The sequence below is a fragment of the Talpa occidentalis genome, unplaced genomic scaffold (genome assembly GCF_014898055.3).
Source record: "Talpa occidentalis isolate TD23 unplaced genomic scaffold, MPIMG_talOcc4v2.1 talOcc4.7, whole genome shotgun sequence".
Lineage (NCBI taxonomy): Eukaryota > Metazoa > Chordata > Mammalia > Eulipotyphla > Talpidae > Talpa > Talpa occidentalis.
In genome coordinates, this window is record NW_023605083.1 from 95,203,162 (window position 1) to 95,222,719 (window position 19,558).

Consider the following 19,558-nt stretch of genomic DNA (forward strand, 5'->3'; position numbering starts at 1 on the left):
ATATAAATAAACTTTAGCTTTTAATTTTCCTATTGGCATATAGAATATACTTAAGGAGATAGAATGAAATATGGCTTAAAGAATAGATTGGGATTAAATTAACCAACTGATCATACATAGCTCATAAGTACAAGCTAAAATTTAAGCATTAGAGGGGTTAAAACAATATATAGATTTCAAGTATCTATAGTACATAATGTGCATATCTTCCTAAATACATGTCTGTAACAATTTATTTTTATAAAATGTTTTTTTCTCATTCACTGGTTTGGATAAGTGTCTCCCCTCAAAATAATAAAAGTAAGATTGAGTATGTAGTTTTTCCATAGTTATGTGTTTGAAATATAATTCATATAGTAATAGTATTAAAAATTAGTTACTGATTATATATGAAAAGTAGCTAGTACATTTCATTCTTATTTTCTTCAGGAACTAAAGTAAAAGCAATTTCAGATTTGTAGTACAAAATGATGTTTGAGTAGTAGCATCCTGCTAAAACATTTTATAAACAAAAATGAAAATATGAAACAAAAAATAAGATAATTTTTATAAAACTTTAAAAAGGGAAATATGAAACCCAGAAAATTAAGGTAATTTAATATTAACCTTTATATAGCATCTCTAATAATTAAAAAAAAAGAAGAAAAAAATTACCAGGGTTCTCTTACATTTTACCTGCAGGGAATGCCTAAGGAAAGGTGGTATCTTTGGAGCCACTAGTCTCATCTTTATTCTTTTTTTTTCCCCTTCCCCCTTCATTGATAACTACTAGAAAATAACTGGAGAGGGATCAGAAGTGGGAGGTTAAATGGGTGCAGACATACTCTGGGAAATAAGGTCATTATCAGTGGGTGTTGAGGGTGGAATAGAGAAGGATCATAAAACATAGACTGGGGATTGTATTTCTATATTTGCTGTTTTCAGAGCAAAGCATAGAATTAGAGAACAAGAAAATTGAGGCTAGAACTTGCCATTGGAGCAGTTAGTATTCTTTTTTTTTAATTTAAATATTTTATATAATTCTTACATCTATTTTCATCTTTGCACAATGTATATATTTTCATTTTGGTTATATTCCCCATACAATTGCATCCCTCCCTTATTTTGACTCTAGTCCTTCCTTTCCCTACCCCACCCTACTCACCCCTCTCCCCCCGTCGTGTGTCTCTGGTTTATAGTTGCTTGTTGATTTTGATTTTTACTTTGCATTGATTAGTCTTTTCCTGGTCTCTTATTTAGGTTTTCTAAATTCTTGCCATGAGTGAGGCCATCCGGTATTTTTCCTTTTCTTTCTGACTTATTTCACTGAGCATGATCCCTTTTAGCTCTATCCATGTTGCTGCAAACTGCATGTGTTTATCTTTTTGATTGCTGAGTAATATTCCATTGTGTATATGCACCACATCTTCTTGATCCAGTCATCTTGTTTTGGGCATTTGAGTTGTTTCCATATCTCAGCTATTGTAAATAGTGCTGCCATAAACACAGGTATGCAGGTGCCCTTTGGAATTACTGTTTCTGCGTCATTTGGGTAAATAACCTAGGAGTGGAATTGCTAGATCATATGGAAGCTCTATGTTTAGTAGGTCAAGAAATCTCCACACTGCTCTCCATAGTGGTTGGATCAGTTTGCACTCCCACCAGCAGTGCAGGAGAGTTCCTTTTTCTCCACAACCTCGCCAACATTTGTTGTTGCTACTTTTTTAATATGTGCCGTTCTCACTGGTGTAAGATGGTATCTCATTGTAGTTTTGATTTACATTTCCCTGATTACAAGTGATGTTGAACATTTTTTCATATGCCTGTTGGCCATTTGTATTTCTTCTTCAGAGAAGTTTCTTTTTAGCTCTTCTGCCCATTTTTTGACTGGATTACTTTCTTTGTTTTTGTTGAGTTTCATTAGCTCTTTGTAGATTTTTGTGATCAGTCCTTTATTATTAGTGTTATGTGCAAAAATGTTCTCCCAGTTGGCGGGGTTTCTCTTTGTTTTGGTTATTGTCTTTTTTGCTGTGCAGAAGCTCTTTAATTTGATGTAGTCCCAGCTGTTTATCTTTGCCTTCATTAAGCAGTGAGTATTCTTATTGGTAATATACAGAGCTCTGGATATCTCAAATCTGCCTTCAAATTGTAGACATGTGATGGACAAAAGCCCCTTTCATGTAAGTAGAGTGAGGCCCAAGAGCAATCTTTCTCTCCCCCAACTCTTTTTTTCTCTCAGTTTTATTGAGCTATAATTGACATAAAATAAACCTGAGATATTTAGTATACAGTTTGATGTTTTGACATATGTACGGACCCATTAAACTGCAGGCAAAAAAATGAACAATAGCCATCATTCCCCAGATATTCTGCTTTATTGTAGTTTGTATATCTAGATATTTGATTTGGTTCTTTTTGAGATATTGCATGTCTGTGTAACATATTTTGTCCTTCTTTAGTTACTTGAATATATAGTCTGTTGTAATAAACACGTTTTATTCTCTTCATTTAGTAATTCTACTATCTCTGTCATTTGTGGGTTGATTTCAATTGATTTCTCTCTTCATTATGTGGGTTTTTTTTTATTCCTTTGCATAATCAGTGATTTCAGACTGTATGCTTGAATTTGGGTGTATTATACTCTTATCAACTTTGATCTTTTTGGATTTTGCTTTTTGGTTTTAATAGGTGAGACTATATCCTTTTAAGTAATCTACTGCATTCTCTAGGAGTTATGGAGAGTTTTCACTCATGGGTAGCAACAGGAATTGTGTGGTATAAACCTGGGTATTGTTCCCTCTAATCCTATTGAGCAGTTCTTCTTCCAGATCAGTGCACGCTTCTTTATGAACATGTGCTGATCAAGGTTGGCTCTCTGCAGATCTGTGAGATTCTCTTATCTGGTTCTTTGCCTTGTGAACACTTGCTCCTTTGCTCTCCCCAGACTCCGCTTACATCTCAACATGAGAGTGCCACCAGGATCTGCTGGATCCCCCAACTCTGCATCTCCACCTGTGAGCTCTCCAGGCAATAAACTGGAGCCAGTTGCAGAGCTCACCTCTCTATGTCCTGTATCTCAGTGTTCAGTGCCCATTGTTTTCTAATGTCCATTGTCTTGAAGACTCTCTCACTTATTTTGTCTGATATTTTTCAGTTTCATGTGTGAGAGTCAATCTCTATTTCCAGTGCAGGTGCCACGCTGACATTCGTTGTCAGGGGAGAGCAGAAATTACAGAAATAGGGAACAATATCTTCATGACTTTGAAAAAACGCATCTTTCTCATGATTGGCATTCTTCAGTGAAAGAAATCATGGCATTTAATAAAAAAGAATATATATAGTACTGATTTTTTTTTAAACATATCAATTCACAAATGAAATGAGAAAGTAAACAAACGGAAGATATTTGCAATGCAGGACCAGATTGATGATGTTAGTAGATAAACAACTTTTTAGCAAAAGCAGCAACAACAAAATAAACACCTAGGCTAGCAGGGCTCAGGGGTGTTACCAGGCAGTTAACAAAGGAAGAAGCACTTGTGTACCAAATAGCATAAGAATGTTCAATTCTGAGAGTAGGAAGTCAGAAGGCAACTTTAAAAAGTGTTTTAACCCTCATCATTTGAGTTTGGCACATGGGGAAAGGGTGTAGACTGGGAGCAGAAGGCATCTCACTACAAGTTGCTAAATCAGTGCCTATTCACTATATGGCATTGCAATAGTGGGACATATGAAGACTGATAAGTCAGAAATGACTGATTGTGGGACATATGATGACTGATAAGTCAGAAATATGTAATTGAAATTTATAAAACAAGGTGTGACAGTGTTATTTTATAACCTATATATACAAAACAAAAATATGTAAAGTTTATGTATTGTTCTAAGTGGCTCTCAGTTTTAAGATTTTTTTTTCTTTTTAATTTTTCCTCCACTTGTGTAGCTTTAAGAAGGGTTTGGGATTGAATAATCTGGTTGGACAAAGAGGGTCAGGTACTTATCCTGCTGCTGAATTTGTATAGCAAAATATGGTATTTAATTGAAGGTAGGGGTAGGAGGTAGGCTAAAGCTTTCCTAGGTAACCTTGACTTAGCCATTCTCTTTCTTTAAAAACGAGCCTACCTACCTATACACAAAGCCCTAGGCAGATTTGTTAGACACATTGACTAGAAATAAAGCTTTTCTCACTGCCCAGTCTGATTAATGTTCTGGAATATGTTCTCACAGTTTTTTGATTGTTTGTTTGTTTGTTTGAATCTGTAGGATTTCAGAAATTTATAGAATAGTCTGGGTCAAGGAAAGAATGGCAATTAAAATGATTATTTGGTATTAAGTAGTAAATGAGTAAATTTGTAATTTCTATTTAGAAGATAAAAGAAAATACTCAGAAAGAACTTCAATCAAAACATAGTTTTCAGAAACTATAAAATTATAGCTCAAAAATTAGGTTTTCATGTAACAACATAATTCCCTGATTTAAAAAAATTTATACACATTGAATTGTATTTTAATAAGACATATATTGAACGTACAAACTATGTTAAGTATTATACCTATAATCTTGCATGTTTTACAGAAGTTACATTTTGGAATATATTTCACTTTTTGGGGATACGTATAGTATCTATGTCAGGTGTGTGTGTGTGTGTGTGTGTGTGTGTGTGTGTGTGTGTGGTGTGTGAGTGTGTGTGTGTGTGTGTGTTTTCCCAAGTATATGGAATGGCTACTTTCTAGAAATCAAGAATTATTGGATATAGGATTTAGATGTGCTCTAAGAAATCATAGAAACCAGTGTAAGAATTTTATTCAAGGAAGTGCTTTTGCCTGTTTATTGAAGACATTTAACACCATTGGCACCCAGCCACTGAATGCCTGTAGTACTGCCCAGTCACTGATGACTGATCTGCTGCCTGTCCCCTCCTCCACTCCCATTTCCAAGTTCTTGGGGTATGGTATGTACCTCTTTCTATGAGAATCATAGGGATAAAATATATTAAGGGCTCTACTAATTAAGTTTTGCATGCTAAATTTAATTGCTGATAGGGCAGAAGCCCTGGAATAACTTATGGGTTCACAGAGTCAAGTTGGGGATAAGAAATTAATAACAAAATGATTAAATTTCCTATACAGCCTCGTATCAGATCTTAATTGAGAAATAATCTTATTTGACAAATTTGCCCCAAGATAAAAACTACAATTAAGATTTTGTCTCAGTGCTTGACTGCTAGTTTCATGGTAAAGGTTCAGGTCAGGCTTCTAGATCCAGTCACTACAGTGCTCTGTGTGTGTACTGTTCTTTGGAAATCGTCATGTGGTGGAACTGCTAGAAAAAATAGCTATGAAATCGATTCCATTTCACCTGAAAGTTTCCCTGTCCAGTATTTATATTTTTCTGTGGTTTTCGTCACTTTTTTTCCTGTTTAAATGAGAAAATGGAACTCTGGGAAGTTACGTATTTTTTTTCACATTATGTTTATTGAGGTAAAGTAGGTTTATTTTGTAGTATCTGTTTTGGAGGTTTTAGGTTTAAACCTTTACAAATGTGTTTTTTCATATCCTGTCCACCACCAGTGGGTCAACCAGTCCCCAGCTGCTATTCAACTATGTTCTGTTCAACCCCTTACTTTCCCTACTTCTACCTTATCACCTAGTTATCATATTCTTGTGTTTATCTTTTCCTTTTAACAGCTTATTGAAATATAACTCACATGCCATAGCACTCACTCATTTAAATCATACAACTTAATTCCTTTAATATATTCAGAGCATCTGTCACCTTTTGTAATTTTTTAACATTTTCTGTAGTCCAAGAAGATAACCCACACCCCTTAGTTGTCAGTCTATTCACTTTCAGAAGGAAAACTAGGACTTTATCCATAAAGCACGTAATAGTCTGCAGTTGCTGAACTGTTAACAGAGATTTAGTCCATGGTTCCAAAGTTCCATCTTTAAAGTAACAATGTTATAACTATTGCCATTCTGTGATTCTTATATAATAATAAAATGTTAATTTATTTTTTCAAGAATGGTAGCAATAAGTATTACATAATGTAATCACAATACAGTGATATTTCTTGCTGTATTCTATTGGTTAGAAAGAAGTTGCAGGTCCCATCCATATTCAAGGAAAGGTTCTTACACAAAGATGGGAATACCAGCACCAGGAAAGTGGAGATACAGGTTCCATCTTAGAGCTTATTTGCACTGCCCTTAAAAATGTGAATACTTTTTAAATATTCCTTCTAATTTACAACTAATTTCAATTAACTTTTCAGCTAACCTAATGGGCTGGTGGTGTAAATTTCATCAGTGATTAAAATGAGTCATAGAAATCATGTTACTTGCCAGTGATCATAGAACAATAATCACTATACATGAAATTTCATTATGTTAGAATATTTCCTGGCTTAATCTGTCTACTTCACAAAAAAGATCGCTGAGAAAATTAGTCACAGGGCTTGATCTACTTGCCTAGAACTGATTTCCATCTTAAAAAGTGAGTTCAGTCTTCATCTCTAGACCTGACTCTGGGCTTCTTATGACTCTGGATGTTAGAGTATAAATAATGTCAGTGACAGTATTTTGTAAACGGAGAAGCACTTGTATGAATGAAAACTGATGTTGCTCTACCTATTTATTGAACAAGTGGTAAAAGGTTCAATTTTGAATAGTAGTATGAGAGTTTTCTTCTCAAGAACCAGCTGGCTATTTTAATTATTCCTCTGTCTCAGTATGGCACTAACACGAATAGGCATAAGGCACTAATTCCAGACTTTGCTAGAATCATCCATGAACTTTAAAACTACTGTTTTCTGACTCCTGTCTCTAGATATTCTGACTTAGTTGCTATGGGATGATACCTGTACATTGAGATTTTAAATCTCCCCAGGTGATTCTAATGTGCATTGAGATTTTAAATTTCCCCAGGTGATTCTTATACTTAGGAACTGTACTAAGGGTTGAGGACCTAGAATAATTAATGTTGGGTAAGGTAGGATAAGAACTTTTTGATATTGAGATGTATAGTTCCTGGGATTCTGCATTTGATAGGCAGTTTTACAAAGTTTGGGAAAGACCTTATATTGGAAAGTGGAAACTGGTCTGTAGAATTTGTTAGCTCAATAAATGGAAATTTGGTTTTCTGAATCCTACTGAAGCTGTATTTATTGACTACCTAAATTTAGACCTTTCTTAATTAATTCAGTGTGTAAAAAAACCAAGATGACATAAACAAAAATCTCCTAAGACCTAGAAGGTAGACAATTTTAGTAACACGAGAAAACAGATTTTCCCATGTATTTATCAGTGCTAGTTAAAAGAACAAAGTTAAAACCTATATAAATATGGAAAAATTGGTTCCCAATATTTTAACAGAGAGAGACTGAGAACACACAGCATTGAATCATCAGGAAAACTGAAGATCTCCCCTGAACAGCACTGGGATTTCACTGCAGAGGACTTGAAAGACCTTGGAGAAATTGGACGAGGAGCTTATGGTTCTGTCAACAAAATGGTCCACAAACCAAGTGCACAAATAATGGCAGTTAAAGTAGGTGATGCCCATAATTATTATTGGTACTTGAATCCATTAGGTGCAATGTCATGGTATGGAGTATTACCACTGTTGTTCTGTTCTTTCTTTTATGGTAAATATGGGTATGTAAAAACTGTTCTTTTGAATTCTTCGAGGGTGTTTTGTGTAGAGGTTTTCTGTCTCTCTGGAAACATAAGTGTGAGTGTGCATGTTATTGCACTTTTGGCATGATGCATTAACGTATTTTAAACTTCAGGCCCTTCCACTGCCAAGGTGAGTTCAGGCCGGGCGGCTGCACCCCTGGGAGCAGGGCAGTGCTGCGCTGAGCCAGGCGGGAGCTGGAAGAAGATGCAGCACACTGGGTTGGGCAAGGTGCGGGGCTAGGGCTAACAGCAGTCTTACTGAAGGTTTCCTGGAAACCACACACATGCTGTTGCCACTAACCTCAACCTTACTCGGTCCTGACCGGCTCGGCTTCTGTTTGTTTATTTCATCTCCACTCAGTACTGCCCTGTTCCCTGGTTTGAAAGTTGTATTAAAATGCCTACCTTGTAATAATGCTGTCGCATTCTGTCCTTATTGTGTCATGCCATTTAATAAGTTCATTAAGAAAAAAAATAGTTAAGAGTGGCCAGGAATGGAGAGTGGCCCATAGACTGTACTTGGCAGGCTTATGTTGGTTCCTGTAATGGACTGATTCCAACTGATTCCCAGTGGGCCCATGTAATTGTAATTTATTCATTTGTTTTGTTCTTATGTCAAATGGTATTTGTTAAATATGTGTGAGATTTCAGGAAAGTTTCAGGATTGAGGGGCTATTTAAAAGTTGAAAAAGGAGAAAAAGCTAGTTCTGATCATATTCTCACTGAACATAAAAGTCGCATGGTAACAAATAAGAATTGAGAAGAATGGGTTTGCAGACAAGATAAACTTTAATCCCCTACTTTGAGAGTTTGTCAAAGTGGTTTGATAAAAGGAGGTATGGTCTCAGTTTCTTACTTGATTTTTTTGGAGTGGATTTATATCAAATTAGTATAAAATGCTACCTGTGTTGAAATTTATTATGTGTATGCACAATCTTACTCTTTTTTAGTTTTGTTCTTTGCTAACCATTTTTCTTTGGTGGCTCATATAAAGCTAATGAGAAATTAATAGTGGGAATAAATTTTATGATTTTTACCACTGGAATCTTAGCTTTGATTTTGGTCATGTTTCTTTCACCATGTGATGAGAATTATAGACTCCTTTCTTAGGAAGATGCATACATATACAAAATTGTGTATGTAACACAGAGACCTCTAAACGTGCACAGGCTAAGAGTTCTACTCTGGATTATATGTTGAAATAAAATGTTGTTTGTCTTAGAATGTGAAGTGATTTCTATTTTTATTGTGTCCCTTTCTAAGTATAAAGAAAATAATTATCTTAGGCTCCTCTGGATGAGTACTGCATTATCCTTATGCATCTGTGCATGACATCCAGTTTAACTTGGCTGGGTCTTGAGGGAAAGTTATCCTATAGCTAAAGTTCTAAACTTTCCTCCCAGATGCTACAGAAAGTACTTTTAAATAATTATTTCTTGCTTTTTCAGTCTGTGCTATGTGTACTTTACTATATTAACCATCGTCATAATCTGGATGGGCTTTAGTCATGGTTAATAGGTTTTAAAGTTAAATAAAGGATATACTTCAGTTTGAATTTAAAAAGCTTTTTCTTAGTGAATAATTGATTAACATTTGGAACTCTATAATGCTTACTCAAATTTTGAATGAAAACAGGGAATTGCTTTTCCATTTGTAATCTGATCCTCTAAATGGCTATTTTGAGAGCCCGTATTGGAATGCTCTTTAAAATTCCAATTCTTAAGAAGCACTTCTAAGGTGGTCATAGGACTTACAGACTGATAAGCTATTACACCTATACCCACCAGATAGGATTGTCTACCTTTATCACCCAGAATTCTTGAGTAGGTATGACAGTTTAGCCTGGGGAGAGCGCTAATATAGCATATCAGTCAGTTTATGGATGGAGTGTGCCCTTGAATTCCATGATTTCATGCAGTACTGGAAGTGTTTTTGTATTAATATACATTACAATTTGATACAGATTTGCTGACTGATATTGACTGTGTACAGAAAATGTATTTTTTGTTGGTCTCTCTGAAAAACAACTCATCACATCTGACTTTGTTCCCTCATCACTTAAGCACACAGACCAAATTGACATGTATAAATACACAGAGGCAATGTATGCATGAAGAGTTAGATTTGACATTTTACCTGTAGATCAGTTGACTACTGAGAACTCACTTGTTTAGCTCTGAAATAGAACTGTAAAGATGTAAAGGAGCTGTGAGATAACGGTTCATCCTTGTGCAAGTTTCCCATTGCTGTTGGTAAAATAAGAAATACCCTTGAAATAGCTCTGTCATAGTGTTTTAATAAGCACTTACTAGATGTTAAGCTTAATCCTGGAAATTACCCTTAAGAGCTACTTGGAGTGTTTGTACAAAAATGAACTGTGGTATTAATCTGATTTATTATTACTATTAATTTTTAGCATTGAGAAACCCTTCCCCAAATTTATTTGCCGCATATTAAAAATGTTTGAAAATACAGCTTTGTAGTTACCAAAAATAATTATAAGACTTCAATGAGTTAATACATATTGAATCTGATTCAGTGATGTAACATGCAGCTTATGTGAGAGTTATACTTACAACAGTTTCCTCACCTTTGGCCTAAGAACAGTTCCCCAAGCTGCTAGTGAAGTTCTGTGTTAAGACCTAAGTTGTAGAAATTTTAACCCCACCTTTTTAATTGGTGCACTTTGTTTAGCTCTGTGAGCAGAAGTAATACTACTAGTTTGTGTTACTCTGTCTGAATGACTGGGTTTTAGGGCTGCTAAGGGCAAAAGCATTGTTACCCCAGGATCTTCTAAAACTCAGGAAGGAGAACCTTCAGCTCAGGTGGGTACTTCAGGCTTTGATTATCATCTTTTGTAAATAACAGTTATTTAATACTCCATTTTGCACGTGGCGGAGTAACCAGAAAATATTAGACATGCACACTCACTCTCCTCTAACAGTAAAATAGGTGTCTCCTTAGCTGTCTGGCAGGGTTAATTGTAGTGGGGAAAACTCCAGGGTGCAGACCAAACACTTAAATAATCAGCATTAGGTTTCTGAGCTAGGGTTAGAAGAAATCCATGCCTGGGAGAAACACCCACAGGTGATCAAAATCAGGATGTCAAAGCAAATCCAGGGACACAGAAAAAAAAGCATTAGAGTAGGTGAAGTGCCACAGGTCAGGTCCATGGACTGGAAGTGAGTGGCATGACGAACACAGATTGCTAACAGAGAGAGGAATGATTGTGGACCTTCAAGACTGATAATGTGTCCTCTACCTGGTCCAGCTTGCAGTATAAGTCCTGCATGCGTCTGGCAGCTTGGGGAGCTGTCCTCACGTCAAAGCCTTATGTGACTACCAGTTTCCCTATTGTTTTCTAACCCTTGTGTCCAGATTGAGTGCTTGAAATTGTTTGTAGCCTATGAACAAAAAGCCAGAAGAATGAAAGTGAGAGGGACTAAAAGAGAGTGACAATGCTGTTGCTAAAAATGGAAGGTAGTGGCGTTATTTGGAGGGTTAATGCTGGTGTAAAACTTCCTGGTCTTTGGAGAATGGAACTGATATTGGGCGGTAGGTGGGGATAGGAAGGTGTTAATAAGATTGTCCTGTTGATCATTGCTTTTCAGTCTTTGTGCTTGAGAAGTTATCTGGGCAAGACTGAGGTAGTGATATGACCTAGCATTTTAGGGTTTCAGTGGTTCCCTCTTTTTTTTAAAATATTTATTTATTTATACAAACACTGGGGTACAGGCCAGAGGTGCGGGAGAGTGAGAGAATTCACCAGAAACAGATCAGGGAGCAGAGCAGGCAGAAGGAACAAAATAAAATACACTGCTTAGAGGAGCAGTGGGCAAGACAGGAGAGGTCTGCGGCGCCATGTGGGAATCTCCCTGCCCGGCTGGGAATCGAACCTGCGCTGCAGAGGTTGCAGACGCTTCACAGCGTGATGCTCAACTCACTGCGCCACCGGGGAGGCCCAGTAATTCCCTCTTTTGATATACTTAACTTGTTTTGTTCCTTCAACCTTCACTATTTTTTTCTTTTTAAAGATTTATTTTATTTATTTATTTATTTATACAAGCACTGGGTACAGTCAGAAGCGCGGGAGGGTGAGAGAATTCACCAGAGCCAGAGCAGGGAGCAGAGCAGGCAGAAGGACCAAAGTACACTGCTGAGGGGAGCAGCGGGCGGCAGGAGAGGTCTGCAGCCATGTGGGACCCTCCTCGCGTGACCGGGGAGCAGCCAGGGATTGAACCAGCGCTGCAGAGGCTGCGGGCAGCTTCACAACCCAGCACTCAACCGCTGCGCCACCGGGAAGGCCCCTCTTTTTTTTTTTTAAAGATATATTTATTTATACAAGAACTGGGGTACAGGCCAGAGGCATGGGAGGGTGAGAGAATTCACCAGAGACAGAGGGGAGCAGAACAGGCAGACAGATGGAAAACACTGCTGAGGGGAGCAGCGGGCGAAGCAGGAGAGGTCTGCCACACCATGTGTGTTTCTCTCTGACCTGCCAGGAATCAAACGGGAACCAGCGCTGCAGAGGCTATGGGCAGCTTCACAGCACTGCACTCAACCAGCTGTGCCACCTGGGAGGCCCCAGTATTTTTTTCTTAACTCTTCCAACTCTCCTGTTGTGTTGGTTCATATGTTTCTGATCCTGGATTGGTAACCGGATCATGATTCCTGAATTCCCTCCTTTCCTTAGTATTTAGATTGTGTCTTTAGTGTCCTTGTCCGAGGTTAGTCCCTGATGCCTTATTGGAGGGATCCAGCTCTCCATCTGACAATATTGGCGTTATACAGCTCAACCCTTTCCTGAGCAATAAGGGTCCTTCATTTCCTAGATACTAGTTACCTACTGCAAGTATGAAAAAGCAAAGGTTGGAAAAGAATGGCTTTGCTTGTTCCCCATCACTTCAGGAACTGTTGATATTTCTGTCAGCAGTTCCATTACTGAATAATTTTTGTGGGGACTGTGAGTATTATCAGAGGAGGTTCAGTTTAGTCTTTAAACAGTGATCTTGCATGTATGTCTGAAAGCACTAAATTGGAATTTGATAGGAGTGACTCTAAGTTGGAAAAGCCCCTTTTAGATGGAATAGAATGTTTTGTTAGGCAATTTTGTTGAGTTTTGAATGGCCACAGTGTTAGTGTTTGATTATCTAGATTACTTCTGGAGTGCAGAAGTAAAGGATACCTTATTTTGAATTGAGAATTAATTCGAGCATCTTATGTTGTCATTTGATTGGATAGTTTATGTGACTTAATTAAGAAATCTATGATTGATTCAGACTTACTATGTTATGCTTCCTAATGTTGCTTAAATGTGTGGTGTTGCAAATGAGGAGAATAAAGAGTACTTCCAAGAATAGGTAGACCCCAAGGATGTGGCAAGGCTGCCCCCCACTCACCCCTGGTTTTGAGTTCAGACCCGTTGGTGAGCTGAGGTTGGAACTCCTAATGCACTGTGTTTCTTTTGTTCTTGCTCTAAGTGGTTTTCAGACTGTGGGTTCTTTCTGTTAACAAAATTGTATGTATACCCCAATAATAAAACAGATAAAAATAGTACTATCCTTGTGGATATAAGGGTAGGAGGTGGGAACGCTGTCTACCTACATTGAAAGATCACAGAGCATCAATTCTGAGGAAACCTTTGAGGACCACGAAGGATAGATTGGAAGTAATTATTCTAGGTGAACATTAATCAACCATTAAGGATTTCTGAGCATTTTGGAGACCTTGTTTCTGAAACTTTCTACCATCACTTGTTTACTTGACTGAATTATGATGTAGGACTATATTCCAGTTTAGATAGTCATTTGGAGCAAAACCTATCTTATACTGCACTGTAAATCATGTACCAATATTTAATATACCTCCTACAAGTATCATTCTTTTTTGTCTTATGGCCATGCTTGAAATAGGTTATAAATAAAACTTCTACTCTTATCTCTCTTTATTGTCACGGGTACTAAAGTGATCTGTCATTTATGATCTTTAGCCCCTTAAAAATTTCAGAGCTAAGATTAACACTGTGCTCTTTACATGTGGATGATGTAATTGAGAAAGAGGAAGAGAATGATGCCACCCTTATCAAGATCTGTTAAACTTGCCCCATTAACTTTGTCCTCAGGGCAGTTGTTCCCATGATGTAATATAACATATATTTTTGGAACTGATCTCCCAAGTTTTCTAATGATGCATAGCAGAAGGTATGTAAACGGAATTAATTGGGTCTCAGCATCCTCAGTGAGAAGAATGGGAAGTACTATTATTTAATTTGACCAAGATGCATTTGGGAATTCATTAAATTGATTGTAAAGACTTGAATGATTTTTACAATTAAGAATTAGGGCTCTTTCTTCTGGCCTTAGTGAAACCATGTGTTTTCATAATTTAAAACAATTGATTTAATAGAAATTATTTGTTACCCTTTGGCATGAAAACCACTTTTGCATCTGTGCTAATCATTTCAAACATTTTGCTTTTTTCAACTGTTATTTTGGCTAAAGTTACCATCTGCTTTGACCTTACTGGTTATGGCATTATGAGATATGGATTAGTTTTATGTTTTTTATTTTAAAGATTTTTTTTTCAATTTATGCATATAAGAACTGGGATGTAGGCCAGAGGTATAGGGTGGGGGAGGCAAGAAGAGGATTCACAAGAGACAGAGCAGGGAGCAGAACAGGTGATTCTACTGAAATACACTGCTGAGGGGAGCAGTTGGCGAGACAGGATAGGTCTGCTGGGCCATGTGGGTTAGATCCCTGACCTGGGATTGAATTCATGCCACAGTGGCTGGCCAAGCTTGATAGCACTGAGACTTTAACCCTTGTGCCACCAGGGAAGTATGGGTGTTTGTGCGTGTGCGTGCGTGTGTGTGTGTGTGTGTGCTCTACTTAGAAGGCTCTTTAGCAGCTAATGATGAACCTGAGCACAAGAATAAGAGTCTTGCTGCCTCTGTGGGATATAGAACCTTTGTTTCGCAAATTAGGAAAATAAGAGTGCCTAAGATTTCCTGCAGTAAGGCAATGGACATTGATGTTTTGCAGTGGTTTCTAAGATTTTCCAGCTTTAGGTTTTTTTTTTTTTTGAATTCTGAACATTTCTTCTGAGAAAACAACATGTTTGTGTCAGCATATTTATAAGAATGCAATGGGGTCTTGGGGATCCTGGTGTGATTTTTTTGCTCTCCTATCTGTCACAACATTGACTTAGGTCAATTTGCAGTCAGTGCTGACTGGCAATGGCCTCCCCTTCATATTTTATTCAGACACTAACCTTAGCAAGGAATGCTTAATGAGCAAAGGACTCATAGATCACAGGAAGTAGGCACATGTTTAAAATATTACTAGAGGGCCTCCCCGGTGGTGCAGCGGGTGAGTGCCACACAGTGAAGCTGCCCGCAGCCTTTGCAGCATGGGTTCAATTCCCGGCCAGCCAGGGAGAAACCCACATGGCTGGCAGACCTCTCCTGCCTCGCCCGCTGCTCCCCTCAGCAGTGTCTTCGATCGTCTGCCTGTTCTGCTCCTCGCTCTGTCTCTGGTGAATTCTCTCACCCTCCCGCACCTCTGACTATATCCCAGTTCTTGTATAAATAAATAAATCTTTAAAAAAAAAATACTAGAACTGTGTCAATTGAGATAATCTTGTTCTTCTCATCTTTTGATTTTAAACTGCCAAACCGTCGCTTAATTGATTAACTTATTTTCTGTGGGAAGGTGTTCCACCTAGGTGATATATTTGCTCATGTACCAATTCTAGGATTTTCAACAATGTCCCAGTAGTAGACACAGGGAGTAGGGTTTTGTCCTGTTTGTAGTTGCTCTAGTTCATTTCATTCATGTCCTTCAGTGGTTGTTCTAGCTCTCATACCACATTGGCAAAACATTTGGCAATTACTTGAAAAATACTTTTGGTAACCTTAGAAAATGACAGGTGCTTATGGAGAGGAATGAGTCACTGCATAGAGATACTAGTTTTAGCTAACCGCAAGTGATTACAGATCCTATACAGCTTTGTGGAAGTTTCAATACCGTCTGTTGGTGTTCTGATTTTGGTTGGTGGTAAATTGAAATTGACACTTTGCCTTGCTAATGCCAAAGCACTAATAACCTGTATCATTTTCTCTGCTGTCACATTATTTTAATCAGTAATCTCCAATGGCACACACTGATTTCCTCTATAGTTATTGAATCATCTTTTTATTTTTATTTTTCTTAATATTTTGTAGTATTTACATCATGAATCCATCATCTTGCTGAGTTTCGTTGTGTCCATACTTAATTTATGATCAGGGAACTCACTCCTTCACTTTTGAGTATTCTTACTTATTCCTAACTTAATCTAAGCAGCTGAAGATGAACCTGTGCAGCAGTGATGTGAGTCACCTACCCACCTCTTATTGCCTTCATATTGCCCTCTGGACCCTCAGCTGAACCATACAAAAATTTGATGAGAACTAGTCCTGTGAGAATTTAGACACCTTGTCTCTGAGGACTCCTGGACGTGCCCTTCTGTGTTAGTTTTCCTTTTTCTTTTGTTTCCTATGTCTCATTCCCCAATATATTTCTCCAGTTCAAAACAACAGCTGCAAAAGAGAGTATAAGTTAGAGTTGATAGACATTTTATTAAGTTTATTTGACTATATTGCTGTTTTCAGGCTTGTCTTTCTAATCAGTTCCTAAACTCTTCAGTTCTTGATTCCTCAGATAATGTACAGATGATTCATCACTTTTGCCTGTCATGCGCTCATATTCTAGGGGATAATTTCTTTTACACACATTGTAGAACACTGTTTTTCATCAAGAGCACATAGGACTTACCAGCAGTCTTTCTTTATTCTGGGTCTTCAGAGTGTATTCTGCTTCTTCAAGCAGCAGTGGGATCAGATAACCCAAAGGGCCTCTCCTCACACTCGCATTGTCCAAGAGACAAGATTGTCATTTGCCTGACATTGTCTTAAAGCTTGATTTGGCAGGAAGAGAACCTCTGGGTATTCGGTCAAAGTCAGGAGTTCATACATCAGAACACAGGAGATGCAGAATAGGGTCATTTTAAGGTACATTTTATCTTTCTTTTTTTTTTTTTTTAAGGTTTATTTATTGGGCCTCCCCTGGTGGCACAGCAGTTGAGTACTGGGCTGCGAGGCTGCCCACAGCCTCTGCAGCACCAGTTCAATCCCCAACCGCCAGCGAGGGTCCCTCATGGCACTACAGACCTCTCCTGCCACGCCCGCTGCTCCCCTCAGCAGTGTATTTCGTCAGTCTGCCTGTTCTGTTCCCCGCTCTGGCTCTGGTGAATTCTCTCACCCTCCCGTGCTTCTGACTGTACCCAGGACTTGTATAAAAAAAAAAAATAAATCTTTAAAAAAAAAGAAAGAAAAAAAGATTTATTTATTTATTTATACATGCCTTGGGTACAGTCAGAAGGTTGAAGGGTGAGAGAATTCACCAGAGCCAGAGTGGGGAACAGAATAGGCAGATTGACGAAATACACTGCTGAGGGGAGCAGCCGGCATGGCAGTAGATGTCTGTGTGCCATGTGGGACCTTCAGCAGCGGCTGGGGATCAAACCGCCACTGCAGAGGCTGCAGACAGCTTCACAGCCCAGCACTTAACCACTGCGCCACCAGGGGAGGCCCGCACCTTATCTTTCTTGAACTCCTCTGACATGGAGATGTGAGGGTTAACTAGTGGAAGGCTTACTATCAGAATCAACTGGATATTTGTTAAGCAACTTAACAAAATGCTCCTTGATGACTCTTTCTGATACTTACACAGTGGACCTTTCTTACTTTGCTTCCTCTACAAATGTCCCTTAGCCATTGTGTTATCAACTTTTCTTTTCTCTTTGTCACAGTTGAGCCATTTAACCTTACCCTGAAATAGAGATTGGTTTATTGCTGTATTCTTTACCTTTACCCCTTCTCCTTGTCTCCTCTCGCCCTTGAAAATAAATTGAGGGGGCCTCCCGGATGGCGCAGCGGTTGAGCGCTGGGTTGCGAAGCTGCCCGCGGCCTCTGTGGTGCCGGTTCGATCCCCGGCTGCTCCCCGGCCACCAGAGGAGGGTCCCACATGGCGTGCAGACCTCTCCTGCTGCCCGCTGCTCCCCTCAGCAGTGTACTTCGGTCCTTCTGCCTGCTCTGCTCCCCGCTCTGGCTCTGGTGAATTCTCTCACCCTCCTGCGCTTCTGACTGTACCCTGTGCTTGTATGAATAAATAAATAAATAAATAAATAAATAAATACAGGATCTCTTTAAAAAAAAAAAAATAAAAAAAATAAATTGAGGAAAAGAAGGGAAGTCCCTTCCCCCCAAAAAAGACACTGATATAGTATTATTATCCCAGTAAGAAGGGGCCAAATCTGTTTCCTCGAGTGTATACTGCCTTTTTCTCTCCATCTTCTCAAGAGAAATGCTTCCCAACCCCAGTTCGTCAGTGAATTTAGTTTTATTATTTCCCCCAGACTTTTACCATTATAAAAATGTGTCTTGATCTACTTGAAAGTTCTTCATACCTAATACTTCATTCATATTAATGATGTTATATTTATCCTTAGCCTATTTTTCCTGTAAGTACTGACCAAGTGCAGGTGGGAGGTTGGATTGGCAGAGTTTGGAGATAAGGCCAGAGAATAGTGTCCCTGTGAACATCCCAGTTTAACATCAGTAAGAGATAGTAAACTATATTATACTTTATTTATACTTTAAATTCAAGTTGTTAAAAATTGAGGCATTCTAAATGAAAACAAGTATGAGCTGTCAATATTTAATTTTTTTAAGATTTATTTTTATTTTATTTATGCATATAAGAACAGTGGTATAGGCCAGAGGTGCAGGGAGTGAAAGGATTCACCAGAGACAGAGTGGGGAGCAGAACAGTCAGATCCACTGAAGTACACTGCCTAGGGGAGCAGTGGCCTAGACAGGAGAGGTCTCCTGTGCCATATGGGTTAGCTCCCTGGAGATTGAGCTCATGCTGCAGTGGCTGGTGGTAGCTTGATAGCACTGAGACTTTAACCCCTGCACCACCAGGGAGGCCCTCAATATTTAAATTTAACAATGATTTCTAGTTGCACATTGCACTGAAAGAAGGAAAGCAACCTTTCAGCAACTTCTTGGTATTTCTGTATTATTAAGATTGTTCTCAAAATGGACGTTCCTGTGTTTTTCACATGAGTTAGGAGATGACAAAAGGACAATTTCTAACTTAAATTTTTTATTTTGTCCTATGGGACTTATTAAGTTTCTATCACTGCAGCTTAATTCATGCAGAATTTCTATAACTGAATTTGTGACTGATTTAGCCAATGAATGAGTTGTCCTGAATGTTTTCAAAACATGAAGCCCTTTGGAAATTTTTTTTAAAAGACTAGATGAGAGTCATGTATAACACCAGTAAGCAGAAGGCCAATGTACTGGGAATTTATCCTTTTTCCTTGTGTCTCTATATGACTTTTAATTGGAGTCATTTGGGCATTATTGACCTGTAGTTACCTGCTATTCTTATTGACATTTATCTGCTAATATAGCTTTATAAGAAGTATTAAAAACAACCTTGAATACTGGTTAAGACAATTAAAAAAAATTTTTAGTTTCAAAATAAAAAAGTGCTTCAGTGTAAAAAACTGTTTATGTATGTAGAATAGTAATTCTTGTTTAAGTGTTTTTGCTACAAGTAAAATAATCGAAATTTGCAATAATTTGAAAAATACTTCATTATTGTAAAAGTAATGCAGATTGATTTTTTTTTAAATATAGTTTGTCTTGAGACTTAGACAAGATGTTCAAAGACCATGAGGAACTATTAATTTGTTGACAGACATCCAGGAGTAGAATCAACTTCATGTTAGACCAGTGGCATTGCAGAGTATTATATAGAGAAGTAGGTTTTCCTGCCATGCTGATGAT

The 19,558-nt window shown here is 38.0% G+C and overlaps 1 protein-coding gene across 4 annotated transcripts in view; it reads left to right on the top strand.

The window, feature by feature from the left end:
* Positions 1-19,558, top strand: part of MAP2K4 (mitogen-activated protein kinase kinase 4) — a 75,761-nt gene that overhangs the window by 39,293 nt on the left and 16,910 nt on the right. For all 4 annotated transcript variants that reach the window (XM_037494656.2, XM_037494658.2, XM_054689585.1 and 1 more), the window contains one exon: positions 7,354-7,528. In XM_037494656.2, the coding sequence (XP_037350553.1) occupies positions 7,354-7,528 (175 nt within the window). The remainder of the gene's footprint in view (positions 1-7,353; positions 7,529-19,558) is intronic.